General features: G+C 37.2%; 6 protein-coding genes across 10 annotated transcripts in view; 1 reads left to right on the top strand and 5 right to left on the bottom strand.

Moving 5' to 3' along the window:
- Positions 1 to 47: 47 nt before the first annotated feature.
- LOC111592938 (WD repeat-containing protein 37) lies at positions 48 to 2,226 on the bottom strand. Its single transcript, XM_023305399.2, has 3 exons — positions 1,650 to 2,226; positions 995 to 1,577; positions 48 to 939 (listed from the first exon to the last, which is right to left on the bottom strand). Exons 1-3 carry the CDS (start codon positions 1,801 to 1,803, stop codon positions 192 to 194), a joined length of 1,485 nt encoding a protein of 494 aa, XP_023161167.1. The 5' UTR covers positions 1,804 to 2,226; the 3' UTR covers positions 48 to 191.
- On the top strand, positions 2,218 to 3,296 carry LOC111592939 (glucosidase 2 subunit beta). Of its 3 annotated transcripts, none has more exons than XM_023305401.2 (4): positions 2,218 to 2,296; positions 2,484 to 2,607; positions 2,669 to 2,853; positions 2,925 to 3,296. In XM_023305401.2, the coding sequence occupies exons 2-4, from the start codon at positions 2,491 to 2,493 to the stop codon at positions 3,241 to 3,243; spliced, it is 621 nt and encodes a 206-aa protein (XP_023161169.1). In that variant the 5' UTR covers positions 2,218 to 2,296; positions 2,484 to 2,490; the 3' UTR covers positions 3,244 to 3,296. The 3 variants fall into 3 exon arrangements, with proteins under 3 accessions (XP_023161169.1, XP_023161171.1, XP_023161170.1); XM_023305403.2 differs by having other exon boundaries at positions 2,687 to 2,853; XM_023305402.2 differs by lacking the exon at positions 2,218 to 2,296 and having other exon boundaries at positions 2,337 to 2,607.
- A 1,282-nt stretch (positions 3,297 to 4,578) lies between these two features.
- LOC115483348 (lateral signaling target protein 2 homolog) lies at positions 4,579 to 5,205 on the bottom strand. Its single transcript, XM_030224866.1, has one exon. The coding sequence runs from the start codon at positions 5,182 to 5,184 to the stop codon at positions 4,732 to 4,734; it is 453 nt and encodes a 150-aa protein (XP_030080726.1). The 5' UTR covers positions 5,185 to 5,205; the 3' UTR covers positions 4,579 to 4,731.
- A 2-nt stretch (positions 5,206 to 5,207) lies between these two features.
- Positions 5,208 to 10,765, bottom strand: LOC111592937 (UPF0565 protein C2orf69 homolog). Its single transcript, XM_030224865.1, has 6 exons — positions 10,587 to 10,765; positions 7,125 to 7,495; positions 6,964 to 7,068; positions 5,892 to 6,588; positions 5,606 to 5,771; positions 5,208 to 5,549 (listed from the first exon to the last, which is right to left on the bottom strand). Exons 2-6 carry the CDS (start codon positions 7,439 to 7,441, stop codon positions 5,230 to 5,232), a joined length of 1,605 nt encoding a protein of 534 aa, XP_030080725.1. The 5' UTR covers positions 7,442 to 7,495; positions 10,587 to 10,765; the 3' UTR covers positions 5,208 to 5,229.
- Positions 7,610 to 9,095, bottom strand: LOC111592936 (TWiK family of potassium channels protein 18). Its single transcript, XM_023305397.2, has one exon. It carries the CDS (start codon positions 8,772 to 8,774, stop codon positions 7,611 to 7,613), a length of 1,164 nt encoding a protein of 387 aa, XP_023161165.1. The 5' UTR covers positions 8,775 to 9,095; the 3' UTR covers position 7,610.
- Positions 10,766 to 13,262: 2,497 nt separating the features above from the next.
- The window catches only part of LOC111592945 (sex determination protein fruitless), a 122,924-nt gene continuing 114,870 nt past the window's right edge, over positions 13,263 to 21,316 (bottom strand). For 2 of the 3 annotated variants that reach the window (XM_030224899.1, XM_030224898.1), the window contains exon 7: positions 13,263 to 14,571. In XM_030224899.1, the coding sequence (XP_030080759.1) occupies positions 14,081 to 14,571 (491 nt within the window). In that variant the 3' untranslated portion in view covers positions 13,263 to 14,080. Of the gene's footprint in view, positions 14,572 to 19,734; positions 20,293 to 21,316 lie in introns of those variants that run through there. The other variant, XM_030224897.1, reaches the window with a different exon arrangement.

The following is a 21,316-nucleotide window of genomic DNA, read 5'->3' on the forward strand; positions in this document are numbered from 1 at the left end:
TTAGCATAATACTTGATATATAGACGACATTAAAGGTAAATACTCGCGTTTCTATTTGAGATAACCAAATGACACCTAAATGATGTGTTCGAGAGATATTCGCTTTCATAAGAACAATTGAGTAAAAGCGTTTTAATGTTATTATTTAATGTATTTTTTGTCTGCAATGCAGCTCAGCGTTTGAGTAATTTTCAATTATCCTTTGGTAACACTATGGACCAGCCAAATACGCGTCTATCGAAGCCGCAAGAGAACAGATCACAATTCAAAATCGGCTCCTCCGACCAGGCAACCGACGAGACCATACGTCTATGGCCCTGGCGACTGGTGCGTGGCAAGCGCGCCACTCGCTGTCCATTCAAATCGAAGAGACGGATCTGTCGATTGTCGTGGGGTATGGCTATTATACCGCCACTTGAGACAGCCAAGCGATTTACGGATGAATCTGTTCGTATGGTGGCCAGCGCTGAGCGCATATTGCGTAATTCCCACACTTTGATTGTGCGATCATCAGAACCCGAGACGACTTTATCGTTGCGCGCAAAAACACTCGAGGTGACCGTCTCGGTGTGTCCCTGGAAGACGGATACGGCGGGTATCGGATCGCGGAAGTCCCATAAGCGGAAGGTGGTGTCACGTGAAGCCGTCACAACTAAGCGCTGTGTGGGATGTGCAGATACATGGGTAAGCTCGTGATCATGGCCGGTAAGCGGTTGCAGCGGTTGTGCCGTCTCGACATCCCAAAGTATTGCCGTGCGATCCCAACTGCCGGTGATAATCTGATCCATGCTCGAGAGCCAATCCGCAGCAACCACAACTGAAAGATGTCCACCGGGGCCAGTGAACTCGCAGAGTGGTGTACGCAAAGAATCCACACGGTCTCGATCCTCCAGCTGTCCGTCACTATCATCAAGCTCCTCCTCAGACGAGTGTCCCTTTCTAAAAAGGGAAGAGCTAGTTTTTGGTCAAGTTTCTTAAATGGAGAATCTCTTACTTGGGCACTTCCCAGTTGACGGCGGCTTGCCAGATGTGTGCTGTCCCATCGCCACTGCCGGTCAGCACCAGATCCCGACACTGATGGAATTTAATGGAGTTTACGGATCCAGCGTGCCCTTGGTACTGTAGCAGGCAGCGACCACTCTCTATGCCCCAAATGCAAGCGGTGTGATCAGCGGACGCTGTGCCTATAATGGGCTGGCCCACTTTGGCAGCCACCTGCCAAATGCCATCCTTGTGACCGCCAAATTCACGTACCACCGAGCTGACCACAGTCTGTGCTTTAAAGCTGGAGACGATTCGACTGGTCTGGGCTTTGATTTTATTGCTGGCCTTCACCTTGCTGCCACCTGTAGCGCTGCTCAGCTTGGCTTTGAGACTCTTGTGTGTGCTGGAAGCCGCTGCTAGCAAACTGGCACCAATTTCGTCGCCCAACGGTGCGGAGGGTGTAGCAGGTGTGGCCGCCAGTGAGGCGCCTCCACTGCCCGTGGCAACTAGTGCTCCACCCGCTGCAGAACGTTGATCGTACGGTGTCAGTGAATCTTTGGTAACGGCGGTGGCATTTTCCAACTTATCCTGAACTGTAAGGAACAATTGGCAAGCAATTGAATTGGTTTCTTAGCTTTTGCAAAGAAATTCGTATGTATACTCACGACTGAGATTCTCTAAGTAGAGCTGTTCAAATTCCTTTTCGATTTGGGCAAACAGGTAGTGAAGGCGGTTGCGATATGGCGCATCCTCGGGTATTATGGATATATCCTCGGTTAAACTAGTTAGCCGCGTTTTTGCTGTTGCCGTCGATTTCATTTTAATGTTTTTGTTTTGCCTGTATATTTGTTTCTTCACGTTTGCCAGTTTATTTCTGACTTCCGCAACAGAGCGTTTCCCGTCACCAGGTTGCTTGCTTACAATCCAATTAGTGGATAGTTTTAATGATAGCCGTTCGACCTTTATTGATCCAATTCCATATTATATATATACATATATATATATATTTCTGTTGCATGAATATTTTTCTTTAGGTTTTTATGTTTTGCAGTGTTGGAAAACATACAATTGAATATGCAAATCTTTTACAGCACTGTGAACAAAATCAGCTGCATGAAAACATTGATATACAAACAGCTGATTGGCTTAACCGAAATGTGTCCACCTTGTCATATTAAACACCCATTGACCGTCTAATGATATCAAAATTATTATTTAAATTTGTTAGCAATTTGAATATAAGCATTTGTTTTTTTATTTGTAATGTTTATAAGAAATCATATTAGACAGGAAATAAAACGAATTTTCTTGAGTGAGTTTAACATCAGGGCAAGTGAATTTTTGTTGTATTTGTTTAAGCTGTTCAGCTGAGCTATTCACATAAGGGTTAAGATTTGTTTTTATTCATATTACTTGGCCACATCGCTGACGCGGAGCTGACTGACTAACAAATAAACAAAACTTAAAGCTTTTTATTAATTATAACAAATATTAAACAGATTAAAAATGCGCAAAACATGGGTGAAGCGGGAAAATATATATTACAAACCATTCTACAAGGATAAATCGAAAATGTTTTTGCTTCTAATATTTTTGGTTGGAATCTCATTCATTGCCTATCAGGTTGGAAAACGATTTCGTGTTTTTTTTTTGCGCTTTTATTAATATAATAAATTAATAATAGGCCTTCTCGCTGAATCAGTTGCCCAGCGTGCAGCAGCTGCGACGAAAGCATAAAGAAATGATGCAGTCACTTGGTAGCAAACAGCTGGACGATGACTTTGATGGCGGAGGCGGCGTTGCTAGTGGCAAGGATGGCAATCTGGCTGTGCCGGCAACACAAGATGCAGATGCCATCAAGATTATAAGGTATGATTTAGTGTATATATAAATATATATTATATGTGATATTAAATAGTGGCCACGTCTACCGTTTACAGGGGCATTCGTCTCTTCGACTATGATGCATACAAGCCCAATTACAAAGGCAATTTCAAGTGTCTGGATGGCAGCAGGGAGATACCTTTTGACCATCTCAATGACAACTACTGCGACTGTGTTAGTGATGGCAGCGATGAGCCGAGTACAAATGCCTGCTCCAATGGCCGCTTCTATTGCAAATACCAAAAAAGACATATCACGGGGCGTGGCTTAGACGTGTGGGTTTGGGCGTCCCGAGTGAATGATAACGTATGTGATTGCTGCGACGGCAGCGACGAATGGACGACAAATGCCAACTGCCAAAATCATTGTGCGTAGTTTTGCTTGCATTTCGGGTGGATCGGCTTAGCAGAACACCAAAAAAAAAAAAACAAAAACAAAACTAAGCGACACGACAGCTATCTCATTCGCATCTCAAAGATTACTCCATTTAGTAATTAAAAGTGCATCACAAATGATATTTTTTGTAGAATATTTTACGATTAACGTGTAATTAATTTAAAAAGAAACAGAAAGGAAACCAAGCATTACAATTAAGTAGATCGAATAAAAATACGTAATTCATAAAAGCCAAGATTTTGAAAATACTGACTCAAAACTTACCTCTCAGTTTTTCCAATTGCAGATCTTGCCTTCTGGTTACGACCCCCAATAAACGCTGTTTATGCTTAATTTCATTTATTACTAGACACGCTAGAATCAAAAGCCTGTTTTACATAGAACTCTTTTTGTGTTTTTATAATGAAGACATCATTCCATTTGTTTTCTCTTCATTTCCGTTTTAAGACTCGCAACATATTTACTTTACTTTCAAGCCGTACAATTTTACTGACAATTTTGAACTGCAAATTCTAAAAGGTACGAAACTGTTATTTTTTTCTTTTTGTTTTTAATTTTTGTAGAGTATTAGCAAAACTTTTTAAGAAATTTTTTGCAATCCCTTTTTCGTTTTTTTTTTATATAGTTCTTAATTTGGGATTTGATGGCTCTCTGTTTGCTTTCTATATTAAGGAACGTTTTGTAATTTATATATTTATTTCATTTTTTATTTTTATTATTTTTTTTATTTTCAATGAGATGGTCTACTTAGAATTTTGTAGTACAACATTGAACTACGTACACAATACATAGAGCAAAATCGTTTTCTTTTTTGTAATCATACAAAAATCATTAAATAAAGTACAATAAAGGCATTACTATTAAGATAAATTGATTGTGTAAGCCTATATTTTTTAAGGTTGTGGAACTTAAGTTATGCTTACTTAACGCTAAGTAATACTTAATCAGAGTTTTTCTTTTTAATTTTTTTTATTTGTTTTGTTATTGAATATTGTTTGGATACTTGTGGCTCTATGTTTGTGTGAATAAATTTTATTTTTGATATAAATTCCTGTCGATCGAAATCTTTAAATATAATTTAAATGCCTACGCATTTTAAAATAGGTTTTTGGAAGTGGAAAGATTGCATATATAGGGGAAAAGTATAAAAGTAAGAAAGATGTATTATTGCACTGACGAGATTTTCTTCTTTTTTGCTTAAGTCTGATAGTATAAAAATGGGTGAAGAAATTATTTAAAAAAAAAAAAAAAATAAATAAATATTTTTGGACAATACACATAAATTATAGAAAACAAATGTACAATTAGAATCCGTTTCAGCACAACAATTGACGCGACCTTAGCTTTACATAATTGGTATAAAAAGAGAGAAAATTGAGTTGAGGATAACTTAGGCTACACTTAAGCCAAAAAGTAGTTGCATAAAATGTATATGTGTATAGATAGTTTATAATTAGGTGTACAAGTCTAACGGCAAAGCGTATAATACAATTTTTGCAGTTTGCGTTTCGTGCGACATTGATGATGGTTGTGCGAATGATTTGGCTGCTGGTGATGATGGTGATGATGATGATGATGGTGATGGTGATGATGATGTCTGTGAGAGTGTTGATGTGAATGTGCTTGTTGCTGATAGTGTGAGCGTGCTGTAGTGTGTTGCTGTTGTTGCTGCTGCTGCTGCTGTTGTTGTGGTTGCTGCTGCTGTGGTGTATGGCTTTGATGATGATTATTTACAATGCTCGCCGTGCAAGCCGTGGCTGAAGTCGAAACAGCACTGAGAGCCACAGCCGAGGAAATCAGTGCCGCGGCCAAGCGAGAGGATGCCGATGACGAGGCGGCATCCGTTGATAGCAACAGTTGTTGTTGCTGCCGTAGCTGCTGCAGCTGCAATCGCTTAGCAGCGGCGGCGCCCTTGCGCATCGCATGTAAACGCCGCCTATGATGATGTGGATGCAATTGAAGCTGTCACTTTGCCTCATCGCTGGCATCAAGCAGATTGTTGCTACCACTGCTCGAGCCATTGTTGGTGGCCACAATTGGCTGTTCGTGGCCAGGCTGTTGCTGCAGCTGCTGCTGGTTGAGGGAATGGACGTGCTGACAGAATGCCTGCAATACTTCAAAGTGCGTCATCAGATTCGCCGGCTGATTATCGTAGTGCAAGTGTCGTGTAATGGGTGCATTTAAACGTCGCAACATCTCTGTGAACAGCTTCTCCTCCTTGCGTATCCAGGGCCGCCGATCATCCTGCACCTGGTAAGGTGTGAGGTGCACATGTATGTTCATGCCTGAAAATTGAACTTCGATAAATATTGGGACATAGCAAAGTAGAATGATGACATACCCATTCGCGTCAGCGTCTCCAGCAGACTTCGTGATGTGATCCATGTGTTCTTCTGACCGCCATGACCTCCATCCAGCCAATACATGTCCGTTATGCGTGAGAGAAGCCGGCACATGCTGCTGTCATCTGGCGTCAACGTTTTCAGATAATGAAACTCATAGATGAACTGCAAGCAAACGCGCATCAATAAATATGTGAAATGTTTAAGTTGGGGCTTTCGTAGGTTCGACTAGGTTAATAACGTAATAATAATTTGTTAGCGATTTTTACACCAAATGTGACTCACTTGATTGAGCACGACGCAGCCCTTGCTGAAGCCTATCAGCACCAGCTTGGACTTGTCCAAATTTAGATTCTCCCGCCACCACAATGGATTATTCTCTGACGTCGGCGTCGCCGGCCGCGGCTGTTGCGGTTGCGTAGGCAGCGACGGTTGCCGGTCTGCGGTGCAATCATTGCTGCTGTTTGTTGTGTTGTTGTAGTGATCCACATTGTTCATTGGCGTTGACGCTGCCTTTACAACTGTCTGCTGTTGCTGTTGTTGTTGTAGCTGCTGCTGCTGTTGCTGTTGCTGTTGGTTGTTCAACTCTTGATGATTGTTAAGCACAACATCTTTATTGTTGCTATTGTTGACATTGCCAACATTATTAGTAGGTGTGCTCGCTTCCGTGCTACCAGCGGAGACTATGGGAAAGATCACGGCACCATCTGCATCCACTGTAACATTCTCCTGCACCTGCAGTATATCTATGTCCATTTCCTGACTGCTGTCATTCGCCGCTGCCGCCGCCGCCGCCGCTGCTGCTGCTGCTGCTACTGAGGCTGAGCTGGTCTCTGAGTTCACAGTGGCATTTGAGAGCGTCATTGCAGCCGCCGCTGCAGCAGCAGCAACAGCAGCAGCTGCGGCCGCCGCCTGTGCTGCCTGGTCGAGTATCTCGTTCTCGGGTATTGAGATCAGGCGTTGCGATAGATTCTGCAGCAGTCTGTTGAGCAGAATAAAAGATGAATGAGATTAATTAAAAGTTCGATAACAGAAGATATAAATAGACATATTATAAATATTATTTAGAAGAAACTGAATTGCTGAGGTTTAAATTAGTTATATGAAAGAGTTGAGACAATGAAGTGATTAGATTCACAAGAGCAACAGGACTATATAGACGACTCTGAACTGGGTACTTAGTGTATACCGTTGCAATATCGATCTTAACTCGAAATAGGAATGAAAGAGAAGAGTAAGAAATACCAAAACTAACTAATGAAATATCAACTAAGTGCACTTATATAAAGAATCAACATATATCTAAACTATAAGCTGGTATATGTCAACGATCATCCAGTGTTTGTGCGCCACTCACTTTTCTAAATGTTGCAGCGCATGGTTCATGGGCGTATGATCCGGCACACCAGCATTGTTCCCGCGTACGAAATTGTCGAAGCAACTGAAGGTCTTAAATTCCATGCTAAAAGAAAAAAGAAATTAGTTAAGCTAATAAGTTTGGATATTTGGCATACTTACCGAACCGGCCGTATGACTATAATATGGGAGCGCGGAAAGGCTTCACGCAGCAATATCGCAGAGTTCTCCAGATTGTATTTCATGTAGCCGCGACTGTCCCGATTCGTTTCCATGCTCTCCGGAAAGTCCTGCACATCGCCCCCAAAGTAGATAATTGCCTTGGAGTCATCGACATGCTGCGACTGTTGGCGCACAATTGGCGGACAGTAGACAATGTCGTTGGCGCGATTCTGAAAACCGGCCACGGAGAATATACGAAATGGACCGGCCGAAGTGCTTGGCGTGCATAAACGCTCCCCGCTGCTGCCGCCAAGCATGCCCTCGAAGTTTCGTATCCGCTCTTGTAGTTGCAGAAATTGATCAATGGTGAGCTGAGAGGAATGAGAGTCATCAGAGAGCATTTTAAGCGACACTTTGGCACAGCCAGCACAATACACACAGCACACACACACACTCACACACACACACACATACACACACGCACACCTAGTAATAATCATTCTCATAGAAATCTCGAGGATCGCCACAGCAGCCAACGAAACGTAGTCGCGTATCCTCCACACACAGCTTAGCATCCTCTTTCATCTCTTTGAGCTTAACGCGCACCTCCTCCCGCATCAGATTGCGACACATGGCCACCAGACCCATGCCCAACAGCATGTAGATAAAGTTGATGGCCAGCTTGGAGTGTTGATCGGTAATGCGCTGCAGATCGGACACCTCATTGGGATCGGCGGAAATGTCTTCGCGCAGCTTTTGTGTGGCCGCATCCACATCGGCTGCGGTAGTCAGCGAGGCGCCCGGCACAAAGTCACCGAAGCCGATCTTACACAGCGAAGTCATGCAAAAATAGAAGCTATTCAGGAAGCTCCACTTCTCCCAGTTGGCAAACATAATGGTGCCCGTCAGCACGTAGAAGATGATGACCCACAGGCAGGCTGTCGAGGGCACAATGACCTTTTTGCGCAGGGTCAAGGCGCCCAGGCTTCCGTTCTCGAGCGCCTCCATGCGAGCATCATAGTTGCGCTCCTGGGTGCAGTCGTGCATGGAGCGATAGAGAAACTTAAACGAACGCGCCAGCACGCGACCCATATTGAGGAAGTAGAGTATATAGAGGGGTATGCCAAAGGTGGCATAGATGACAGTGAAGCCCTTGCCCCACGGCGTCCGCGGCACCATGTTGCCGTAGCCGATCATTGTGATCACGGATAGGCAGAACATCAAGGCAGCCGGAAAGCTCCAGATTTGTGCCGGACTGCGTCCCACATAGCCGTTCTTAATGATCGCCGCTATTTGCACCTGATAGGCTTGCAGCACGGCATTCGTTTCGTTCACCCAAAGTTGTTTATCAATCAAATTGAGCTCCTCGGTGATGTTCCAGAGCCGTTGCGAGCAATTGAAGCGCATGCTGAGCACCACCTTCGCAGTCTCGTCCACATATTTGCGCTCAATGTTCATAAAGGCCAAAGCGCCGCAGATGGCATAGAAGACGATGAGCGCACCCACGCCCACCTGTGTGCACATGAAGGTAACAAAGTTCCTGCAGCAGCGTTTCACACGTTTGCGCGGCTGATTGCTGGCCGTCGATGAGACCGTAGACGCCTCCACGCCCAGCATCTGGGGGGAGCTGCGTTGAAATTTGCTCGACATGTCTGGCAATTACATAGTTATATAACTCTATGCCGATCAGCAGCAATACTTTTCACTTCTTCGCGCTATGTATATTAAAATCGAGAAACTATTTCGTTTAATGTGCAGTTAATTGGAAATTTGCTCTGGTTATTCGTGGCCGACTGCTTGAAAATCAGCACAAATGCTATAAATAAACCCACGCACTGCCACACAGCATTTGCCGCTAACGAGTCTCTTAACCCAATGGCCAGCTATGTAGATGCGATCGATGCGGCCGCCAAAATTCAACTATTTGCTCCACACACAAAAACAAAAAAACTCAACCAGAATTTCTCTTGGGCAGCAAAATAACAAGCCGCAGCAACAACAACATTTGGCAAGAGCATCGCTAGGGATTCAATAGAATTATTTTGGGATACAGTGAAAGCTGCGCAGACGAACAAATCCCTTGGGGAAACAAGCACAAACTATGCTCAAGCTTTTCGAAACAAAGTTGATCTAGAGGAGGGTTAGTTCAAAAATTGTCAGCTTTAACTTGAAGTCGAAAGATTGAAAAATTTAAATTAAAATTATTTTAATAAAATTTGCAATTCAAATTGATTTAATTTAAAAAAAACAATTTTTTTTGTTTCAACTTTATATCACAAACAATTGAACTACCCTCGTATAGTGTACATTAGATGCAAATCGAAGAGCATAAATGCTCTTTCTCTTTTAAGCAGTCAACACTGTACACACAAACACACACACTCACACATTCTCATTTAACGATTTATGAACTATGGCATAGAAAATGGAAAATTCGTATCCCAAAAATTCTATTTACATTTTCAGAGTTATTTACGTTGTGGCGAGTGCGTCTATGAAATAGCTTTGATTAATGAATCAAATAGATTTCAGACCAGGGAACGTAGCACATTCTAAATATGAGTGTGTATATATAGATATAGATATATGCAATGAAAAACTATCGCAGATTATTGAGGTGTTTATCACACGCAGCTCAAAGCCAATAACAATATACAAAGCACAACAAAGTGTATGCAAAATATAAACAAAGAATAAAAAGCGCGAAAGAGAGCGCAACAGAATAAGAAAATAAATAAATATGACCCACAGTGAGACCAGACGAAACGAACTGATAAGAAAAACTCAATATTGGCAATATGAGCAGCATTTCATTTCGCCTAATTTCACTTGCATAACACCTCTCTTGGCAAAAAAAAAAAAAAATTCAAATAAATAATAATGAAATAATAAACAGTGATTTTTAAGGGTCGTTAACATTCCGCTTAGCCGGTTTAACCTGTACACAGACAACAGATACACAAGAAGAGGCACGAAGATCAATGAATGCGCAAAAAACGGGTCAGCGGCGGTGGTTTGCGGTAGGCAAGAGTTGCATTACGTGGGCGTCACATTAGGGGTGTTCACGCCAGCAGCCGTAAGATGTGCGACGTAAGCGGGGGACGGCGATGCAGTGTCCCCAGCAGCGCTGCAACTGCAGCTATTCTGCTCAGCAATGACCCTGAAGATGTCATATAAATGGCCAGTGGCAAGCGCAGCAGCAGCAGCGGCAGCGGCACCGCCAGCAGCAACACCAGCTCTGAGGGGTGAAATGCGTAGCGAAGAGATGGATTTTTTCAATACACACACGTACAAAAACATACACATATACACATACGCACATACTTTAGCCTCACATACACAAGCGCGCATACACACACGCACACACACACATAAATATTTCACGAATTTATGCAAAATTTTCAGCGCACCGCGCGAATTTTGCACTGGCTGCACAATTTGCTTGTTGTGTTTAGTACTTACGCCGTTTTTGTTTTAATTTGTTGTGATAATTTGTTTATTTATGAAAAAATTCCCGCGTCTTTTGCTTCTATACAGTTTTCTTTTATCTGTGCGTCTGTATTTTTAATTTTCGTATTTTTACATTGATATTTTCACACACTGCAAATATGGGCACACAAATCCTGTTAAAAATCCCAAAACTGCGCACCACGGCATCTGTGTGACCGCGAAGACAACATACAAAATACCAAATCATAAAATGCTAAAAATACTGAACATGAAGATGGGCAAACTGCAACTGTTACCGGCGTGATGGCAACGCTCTCAAAAAAGTGGTTGGTAATTTGAATATATGGCGCCAATTGCTTTACAGCGCAATTCAAATTTATATTCAAATTTTGCAGTTATAACTAACAATGCGAAACTGGGAAACTTCTTTAATTTCTTAGATAAATAGGCGCTGAATGATTGATTAGTAGCATTGTTTGCCTTCATCACAGACTTAGATTTTAGGTCTTTAGCGGAGTGTTGATCACTCAGTCTTACATTTCTAGAGTCTTAGTATGAAGTCGTTCAAACTTACTTTGGCACATACTTACTCATTTGATGTAGTCAATCTATTCGATGTATACTTACTTCATTTGGTGTGGCTGAAAAAAAGAGGAACAAACTCTCCAAAACTTTCAATCCACCCCCCACCCAAAACCTAACGATTTGAATTGTGCTTCCAACAGAGAGGACTTTGTACTAAAACTATTTGAAACTAAATGTTTATTAATAATAATCATAAATTTTATTTGGTTTTCGTTTTCTTTTGTTTTCGACATTCAAATGCTGCTAGGGATGTATATTTTGATTTTATATTTGTATTTAATTGGAATAATTTTGCAATATATATATAAATAGATTTATATACATATATAATGCAGATACTCGTATTGATTAGACGACGAAAGAGTTCTTTAGTTTATAATAATAAAAGACAAATATATATATTATATATATTATATATATATATATATATATATATATATATATATATATATATATATATATATATATATATATATATATTTATATATATAGATATATATATTTATTTATGCATATATTTGAGCATGTTTTGTATATATTTGATTTGTTTTGTTTTGTTTTTTTTTTTTTTGGTAATTGTTATTCATAGAAAATTGTCGAGTGCAGAGTGAAAAAATAATTACATTAAATCTGGTTAAGTGTGGTGCGAGATATATAATTATTATTTTTATTTATTATTGTTATTTTACTATTTTCTTTTATGCAGCAGTTAGCAGAACCCTATATATATATATATATTGATTTGTATATATATAAAAATACGCTCGAAAGAGTTGCGCTTGCCCTTTGAGTTAATCCCAATCTAGATCTGTTTTAGTATATGGTTTAGTATAGCTGTTTAGTATATAGTATATGTTTTTTTTTGTTTTAATATAATTTCATATTTATTACATTTTTGGTACATAAATCTGTGTGTTGTTGTTGTAAATGTTGTTGCTGCAATATTTGTTGAAGAGTTTTTAAAACTAAATAAAATAATAATTATATATATATATATATATATATATATATATATATATATATATATATATATATATATATATATATATATATATATATATATATATATATATATATATATATAGTTATATGCATATATATATACATAACTTAGCAGGTAAAATAATTGGTAAATTATAAACTAAGAAATGTTGAATTTTTTCTTTTATTTTATACATTTTGTGCTTTGGACCGAAATATAATCAATTTTGCTTTAAATTTTAAGAAATAATAATTAATAAACAAAACATTTACATAACTAAAAGGGGCATCAAGGAGCAACATTAATTTAATATTATTAGCTTTGTTGCCTTTGCCTAATTATTATTTTTATTTTAACTTCATTCACTTTTATTCATAAATTTTGTTTATGTAAAGTTTTTTTGTGCCGAAAATATCACATTGATTTTTTTAAATTTTTAAATTTTAATTATTTATTTTTTTTGTTTTTGCCATTATTAATTTCAATAAGTGCCAAACCATAAATTTTGCTTATCACAAAATGTTTAAAATTAATAAAAATTTCTATTAAATATTTTGTAGTTATTTTTTTGTAGTAATTTTTTATTTTGAATTTATGTTTAAGCAGAAATCCAATGAGCTCTAATCGCAGCATTTTACTTAGATAGTTATTAAATTTAGTTTACTTAACAGTTGCTGATATGAATTATTACAAATTTAATATATATTTATATTTTTTTTACTTTTTATTTTTTTATATTTATGTATTTAAGCTTAACGTAAATGTTTAACAAAATTGTGAGGTGGTTCAAGTGGTTCGCATTTAGTCTAACAAAACATAAAAAAAACTTTAACCATACAAAAGTTCAATTAAATTAACGCAGCTAACAAAACACAATTGTTGTTGTTGTTGTTGTTTGTTTGTTATTAAAATAGTTTGCTAATATATAGTTAAAATTATTAAAATTAAGCAATCAATCAACAATAAAACTGAAATGCATTTGAGGTATATCAAAATTTCTTCGTAGTTCTTTGAGTAAACAATGTACTCTGCAAAAATCATATATATATATATCTATATATCTATGTATATATAGTAAAATTAATAAAAATATATCATATATGCATACATATATATGCGTGTGTGTGTGATTGTGTTCGGGTGTGTGTGTATGTGCCAACTAAAGACTAATGTGATAATATATGAGTAGTATACGAGTAGGTGACTGTGCCGGACCTCGGAGGATCCCTTTGACGTGTTTTACAATTCATTTCTTTTTAGGTTTACATTTAGTTTTAGCTATTTATATATGCATATATGTATGTGTATTAGGAAACAACACGCAGAAACCTTCAAAGTTTTTTAATTATATTTTGTTTGTTTAGTAAAGTTTACATCAATGCTAAATACGCGCTAGTTTTCGACTTAAACCTAGTTTAGTAGTGCCCGGTTCTCAGGGGCTACTCAAGTGCAAGCAACCGAAACCGTTGTAGAATCTTTATAGGAAAAGAAAAGGTTCGTTTCTAGAGCTAGTCCATTGATTTCTCATATATGTATATGCTATATCCGCTGCTTCCTCTTCTTTATATTGTAGTTCATATAGTTAGTTCATTTCTCTTCTTGTTTATCTTTTTTTAGCATCTTCGGTTCTATATATTTTGGGTTATTGCTGATTGAGGCTTTCAAAATTTGAAATGTATCAAAGCGACTAAATGCAAGTTATAACAGTTAATCGAAAACTGTTATACGACTGTTATATATGTATATAACTATTTGATCGGTTCAACTCCGAGTCGAACGAAAGACACTTAAACGTTAGTAGGAAAAGACGCGACAAATCAATTTACATGTTGTTTTTGTTGTTGTTGTTGTTGTTGTTGTTGTTGTTGTAGTATTGGTTGTTGTAGTATTGGTTGTTGTTGCTAAATGTTGTCCGCTGTGCACAGCTCCCGCCCCGCCCTTACATCGATGAGTTGAGCTTGAGCAGTCGATCCGGATGCTTGACCCGCAGATGCGATCGCAGCGTATCGATGCGGCTGTACGTAGCCGGGCAATAGGGACACATCGAGCGCTGGGCGGTGTGGGAGTGGAAATGATGCCAGCGATTGGTCACCTCCTTGCCGCAGGAGCGACAGCGCCACATGGTGCCCGGGTCGCGCGATGGCGTAAACATATTGTGATACGACATGGTGTGATGCGAATTGTGACCGGTGCTAGTTGGTGTACTGGCGCCGCCGCCCAGTGCCGCCGCCTGGCCGGGATTGTAGCCGTGGGCGGGTGGCGTGCCGCCGGCGGGATTATGGCCATTGCCAGCAGCGCGTATATAGTGCAACGGATGATGGTATTCGCTCTTCAGTGCGGCCGACAGCTGCATGCCGAACGGTGGTGGCGGGGGCGAGGCCGACGACGAGGTCGAGAGCGGTGTCGAGAGATGGTGACGAGCGGCGAGGCCTGTTGTCGAGAACGAGAAAGAGAAGAACAGACACACAACAGCCCGTCGAGCGGGACGAAAATCAGCCCAGAGAAATAGATCGTATTTGTTTTTGGTTTTTTTTTTTGATTTTGGATTTTTGAATTTGGTATAAAATTTGTTTGATTTTTTTTGATATGATAAGGATAGTGGGAGCGGGACAGACAGAGAGAGATAGAGAGAGAGTGAGAGAGAGAGAGAGATAGATAGATAGAGCGAGTTAGAAAGAGACAGTATGATAGACATATGGTAAAACAGAGACAGAGAGAGAGAGAGAGTTTTGTTTTTGTGGCAAAATAAAATTGTTGTCATAGGCAAATACAAACTAAAAACTTAATTGATACATATGAAAAAGAAACAAAAACAAACTATATACACATACACACACACAGACATCTGTGTATGCCTATGTCTATATAGCTGTTGGCTAACTACGTTCAAGCAACTTAACTAACATAAGGCGCATCAAATACAAAAATAGTTCGAGTATGAAAAACAAAAGGAAAAAATATATTTAAAAAAAACTATAGTAAATAAGTAAAATATAACAAATAGAACTAAAAATACAAATTGATTGCAAAAAACAAAAGGAAAAACTATGTTCTTTTAGCTTGTAATATTAAGTATTTCGATGCCCTTCACATTCAAGCGTGCAAGTTGTATAAAATTTCAGCTCACTTTGGTTTTTTTGTTATAACTAAAACTAAAACTAAAGCTATAAACGTAATGTATGTATATATATGTATGTATATATATATATATATATATATATATATATATATATAGCTAGGATCTGCTACATATAGCTTTTGAAGGAATAGAAAAAATGCCTCCGTTGAGATTTTGCTGATATACTTTTGAAAGTGATTTCATATATATGTATATATATATATAAATGAAATTAGTCACAAATCAGGTATATACATATATATCGTATATATATATATGTAAATTGTAGTTATAATAAGCTTGTTTTTGAGCACAAATGGGTAACACAATTGATCCGAATGACAAGTACAAGATATATAGTGTATATATATATAGCTGCATAAGTATGTGTGTATGTATGTATGTGTGTGTGTGTGTGTGTAATTAACATAAAATTGAATTATATATTATATTATTTTTGTATATAAACAACTGTTCTTGGTCTTGGGTGTAACTCATTTGTGCGTCGCATCATTTTTCTTATATTTCCATTTTTTTCTTAAACTAAGCGAAAACTCAAAACAAGTGAAAAAACCTAAAAAAAAACTTGTTAATAAGAGCACATATTATATATATATTTTCATTGTTGTTTATGTATATATAATAATAATAAATAATTAATTATAAAAGTTAAAGGTTAAAAAAAAACAGGAAATTGGGCCGAGGTAATATATAAAATTTGACACATGTTTAACTGAGCGTGTGTATGTGTGTGTGTGGGTGTGTGTATATATGTTTTAATATATATATATATATATATATATATATATATATATATATATATATATATGCATGATAAGTTCCTAATGGGCAGCCCCTAAAAACTCTTTGGAAGCACAATTCAAAGCGAACAACTCAGAAGGAAAGAAAGAAAAAAACGTGATCACCATTTTTTTTGTTTTTTTTTTGGATTTTTTTTTGATTCCATAAAATTTCAATTTATTTGCAATTTGTCGTTTGAGTTTGCCTGTGGTTCAGTACGGGTTATTAATATGATGATTATTGTTATTATTATTATTAATTTTATTATTATTTTTGTTTTCTTTATTTTTTTCTTTTAGTTTTTTCTGCACTCAATTGAAATATAACGCTGGCTTTATGGATAGAATGTTTATTAAAAATATTTTAAAATATATATTTAATCATTTGTATATATATATATATATGTATATAAAAAAGATTTTAACAAATGCTGCAAATTTGCTTAATTTTCTTTTATGTTTAATTTGTAATCATTTTGTTTTTTATTTTTTTTCTTTTTATATAAATAAAACTAAAATTATTTGTATTGCGTTTTATTAATACAAGTTAAAGTTAAAGCTTAAGAGCTAAGGATTACATTGAAACTAGTTAAAAAGTAATAAAAAAGTTAAAAACTTTTTCTATTTTATTTTTTATTTATTTTTTTATTATTATTTTTTTTTGTATTTTCGAACTGCAAACAAATGCTCGGCTGTTAAATTGAATTAAGAAAAAATTAACATAATAAACATAATAAATTTGTTGGGTGTCTTGTTGTTGTTGTTGTTGTTAATAAATATGAAGTAGGCGGGGCGAGGAGGGCGGGGCGTGTGGCTCAGATCTTAATTTGCTACTTATGTTGTTGTTGTATTGTAATGTTAGTTTATGACATTTGAAATATTGAAAATAGACACAGAAATGTTGCTAACTGTATTATCTATACATACATATATATATGTATGTGTATATGCATATAAAGTACCAATTGTTCAGTTACAAATACAACATACATATTCATATTCATATTCATATTTGATATGTTAACATTCGCTTTAAATGTTTAGCTATATTTATTTCTATTCAAACAACTTTCGCTCCCACATTAAGTATTTTTTATTTTTTAATTATTTTTATTTGTTTAGTTTTTAATTTGTAATTATTATTAAATATTCCACAATCCACTTTGCACATCAAAAAACTAGTCATATTGCACATACATAAGTTGAAAAGCTGTCTACGATTCAAGGGGGGCGAGGTCAGGGGGCGGGGTCGGGGGCTGGGCTCAGCTGGGTTTGCTTTCTCATTTAAAGTATATATTTGGATTTAGCACCATTTTGCATACCACAAATTAGATATATATATAAGTATATATATATATATATATCATATAGACATCTCTTCCAGCTCTTCCATTAATAATTAACATAATTTCATTTTGTAATGTGTTTGTGTGTGTGTGTGTTTAAGATTAACTATAGTTATCACATCGTATATATAATATATATATAGATAAATTTCATGTTGTTGTAACAAAAGCAAAAAGTTAAAAAAATTAAATTAAAAAATATTTATAAAAAAAAACAATTATTAAGTCGGGGCAGTATTTGATGTAGCATTAATTACTAAACAATTTCAATGTTACAAATTAGAACAAATAAATAGTATTTAATTAATTAATCTTTTTTGTCTTAACACCTCAGTTTTAATTTTCTTTTTTAGGCATTTTATGTGCGCACCAAAGAAATATACAAAACTACTTAGTGAAAAAGATATGTAAAAAAAACAATATATACATATATAACTGATTATATATATATATATTGGGGGCATATATACAGAGGCTTATTGAGAAAATGCTGCAAGAACTATGTTTTAATATTAGATATAAACTAAATTGTATAGAGACTGGTTAACAGAACGCGCCCGGGCACTCGCATGCATCTATCAGTTATCAGAGATATATATATATATCTAGGGCTATTGCTGATATAATACAGAAGGGGGTTGGGGGAGCAAGGGTACGACTGACTGGGGCGAAGGCTCGCTGCTTTTACCATTTTTTTTGTTTGTTTATTTTTGTTCTGCATTCACGCTCGCACACACACGTGTTATATATATTTATATAAATAAATTAACATCTTCGATTTTGTTAATCAATTAATTAATCAATAATTGTATACTAATAGGGCATCGTATGCATATGTCTTCCAAGTTTAACATTAAAACGCACATATAATAAATATTCTTCTGCTTCTACAATTTCGATTATGTACTAGATATATATATATATATATGTATGTATGCTGCCTAACTGTATAAGTATAGAGCTGTTTTGTTAAACATATTTTACAGTTTTCGGCTTATATAACATGATTAGCACATACATATATAGATTTCAATTAGCTGCACACAGAAAATCTCAAGCTTAACAATGTCTTTGTGCCTTGTTTGTTTTTTTTTTTTTGTTTTTATCTGAAGGAAATCTCTGTTAATTATGTTTAAAGTGAGTTCTAGGTGCATATAGTCGACTCTATACAGTTAAGATTTGCTGTAAGCGTGTTAAATGCAACAACGAACAGGTGCAAACAGTTTGGCACATGATTTGCTCTAGAACAGGCTTGTCAGGGCTGCCAAAAAAGGAGATATTTATGTTAGTTTAAAAGTGCTGATCGAATTTTTACTTGAATTTATGTATATCTATATGTGTTTTTTTTTTTGCATATATTTATAATGCACAATCTCGTTTAAGGTTCTCTGTTGGCTGCCTTGGAAACCCTTTGTCCCTTTTAATAACTATTGTTAGGTTTTTCTATATTTGAATTTGCAAACATTTGCATCCAGTTGAAACCATGAATCGTGCACAGATCAGCATTTGATTCCATACTTTATCCACTTAGCGCTCTTCACTTGCTTTCCCTATATAATTGACAAATAAATTTGGCTTACCATAATATTTTGCAATGCATGGTCAACATTTAAGAATTCATTCAGTTAATTACATATATATATATATAGATATCGGGATATTTATATATATATATATATATTTTATATATGCATATGCTTAGGTCTGAGTATCAATGTTGCTGCTGCTGCTGCTGCTGTTGTTGCCAATGCCTAAGGTGGCAGCTGCCTGTTGAAGTTTCTAGGATTACAATTATTATGATTAGCATTAGCATTAGCATTAGCATTAGCATTACTATTAGTAGTTGTGGCTGTTGTATTTGTATTAGCTTCCATTTGATTGGCATTTGTTGAATTGTTGCTGTCGCTATTGCACCTGTTGACGACAGCAGCAGCAGCAGCAGCATCATCAGCAGCAGCAGCTGCTGCAGCTGCGCACGGCGCCAACTGCTTCAGCTGCTCCATATAATGATTGAAGCTGCGTCGCATGCAGCTGGCCATGCCGCCTGGCTCCTCCTCCAGCTCATTGTCATCGCTCTCATCAATGACAATCGTTTGCGTCGGCTGCTGGCGATGTTGCTGCTGCTGCTGCTGCTGTTGCAAGCGCATGTTGCTGCTGTATTGCTTGGCCTCAAAATGTTGTTGATAGTAGTTGCGTGCATAGAAATTGAGAGGCTGTGCCCGGCGTAGTAAATGTTGCTGCTGCTGTTGATAGTTGCTGGCAAAGTGCGGCGGCTGTTTCATGGTCGACTCGTCTGGGCTCCATGCAGCATAGTTCCAGGCCAGGTACTGGCTATATCATTCGCTTGTTGCATTGTGTTGCTGCTGCTGATGATGCTGTGGCTGCAGCTGTTGATGCAGCATGTGCTGCTGCGCCAGGGCGTGTGCATGTTGCTGCAACTGTTGATGTGACTGTTGCTGCTGCTGTTGCTGCTGCTGCTGCTGTTGCTGCTGTTGTTGCTGCTGTTGCTGCTGCTGCTGCTGTTGCTGCGCGGCTGTAAACGCTGCTGCTGCCGCCGCTGCCATGGCTGCCTGCGATGCGGCCGCCAGCTGTGTGGCCGTAGGCGTGGCCGCACCACCGCCCACCGCCGTCGCCGTGGCGGACATTAGGTTGTCGAACTTGCGCGTGTCCGGATTGTACATGGGATGCTTGAACTTGCAATGGGTGCGCAGATTGTCGCTGCGTGTGTAGGTGGCGCGGCACAGTGGGCACTCGAAGCGGCCGGGGAAGTGGACGTGGTAATGGTTGCGTATGTGCGTCACGACCTTGCCGCACAGCTTGCAGCGATGCAGGTTGCAGCCGCCGGAGAGGCGCTCGAAGGTGAGCCGCATGTGCCAGGCCTTCGAGCCTGCGCACGTATTAATTATTTTATTTTCGTTTATGTTTTTTAATTTAATTTTTAATTAAGTTTTAGATGTTTTGTTTTTAAATATTCAATTTAGTTTTATTTTTTTTTGTTTTGGTTTTTTTTTTTTGGTTTCGGTTTTTGTTTTTGGTTTGGTTTGGTTTGGTTTGGTTTGTTCGTTCAAACGCGTAAAGAAAAAAGAAGAGAAAAACAATGTTGTTGTTGGTGATTCACAGAAACAGAAAAATTATTATTTTTATAATTATTCTTAAGCTGTATTGTTTTTTTTTTTTGGTTTTGTTTATTTAACTAGTTGCCCTTGCTTTTTATTTATATTTGAATATTTTTTTGTAGCCAATGAAGAGTTTGCAGTAATTTATTAACTATATATATGTGTCAAGACGTGCGAACGACGTCTTGTCTGGAGTTTTAGTAAGATATATGTATATATATATGTAATTGGCGGGGGGGAAAAACCATGAAAGGTGTATGGGTTGGTTCGGTGGGGTGGGCTTCAACGAGTTAAATTCCGTTTTATTTCGCAATTTCAGTTCGAATTTCAAATATGATTTACACGCAAAATTTTGTTACACCCAAAACAAAAACAAAATATTTAATAAACAATTATGATTAATTTAGTAAAATATTTCGTTTGGGAATGGAAAGAAGAAGAACCAATTCAGAACAACAAAAATATAAAAAAAAATTGTTGACAAAAGTGAAAAATTGCTTAAATTATTATTTACAATAAACGAACGACTTTTTGAAGAAACCCAAACCAAATAACGTTTATAAGAAATATAAATATATATATATATATATTTTATAATCATATATATATATATATATATATATATATATATATATACATATAGATATATGCAATGAGCGCTGTGTTTTTGTTTGGGATATATCAATTTGGTTTTGTAGTTTTATAATATATAAATAATTTGTTTGTTATGTGGTTTAAGTAGCTGATGAGTGTGTGTGTGTGTTTTGGTTGGATGTTTTGTTTCGACTGTTAATA

The sequence above is a fragment of the Drosophila hydei genome, unplaced genomic scaffold, assembly GCF_003285905.1.
Source record: "Drosophila hydei strain 15085-1641.00,03,60 unplaced genomic scaffold, DhydRS2 tig00008119-arrow-pilon, whole genome shotgun sequence".
Classification (NCBI taxonomy): Eukaryota; Metazoa; Arthropoda; class Insecta; order Diptera; family Drosophilidae; genus Drosophila; species Drosophila hydei.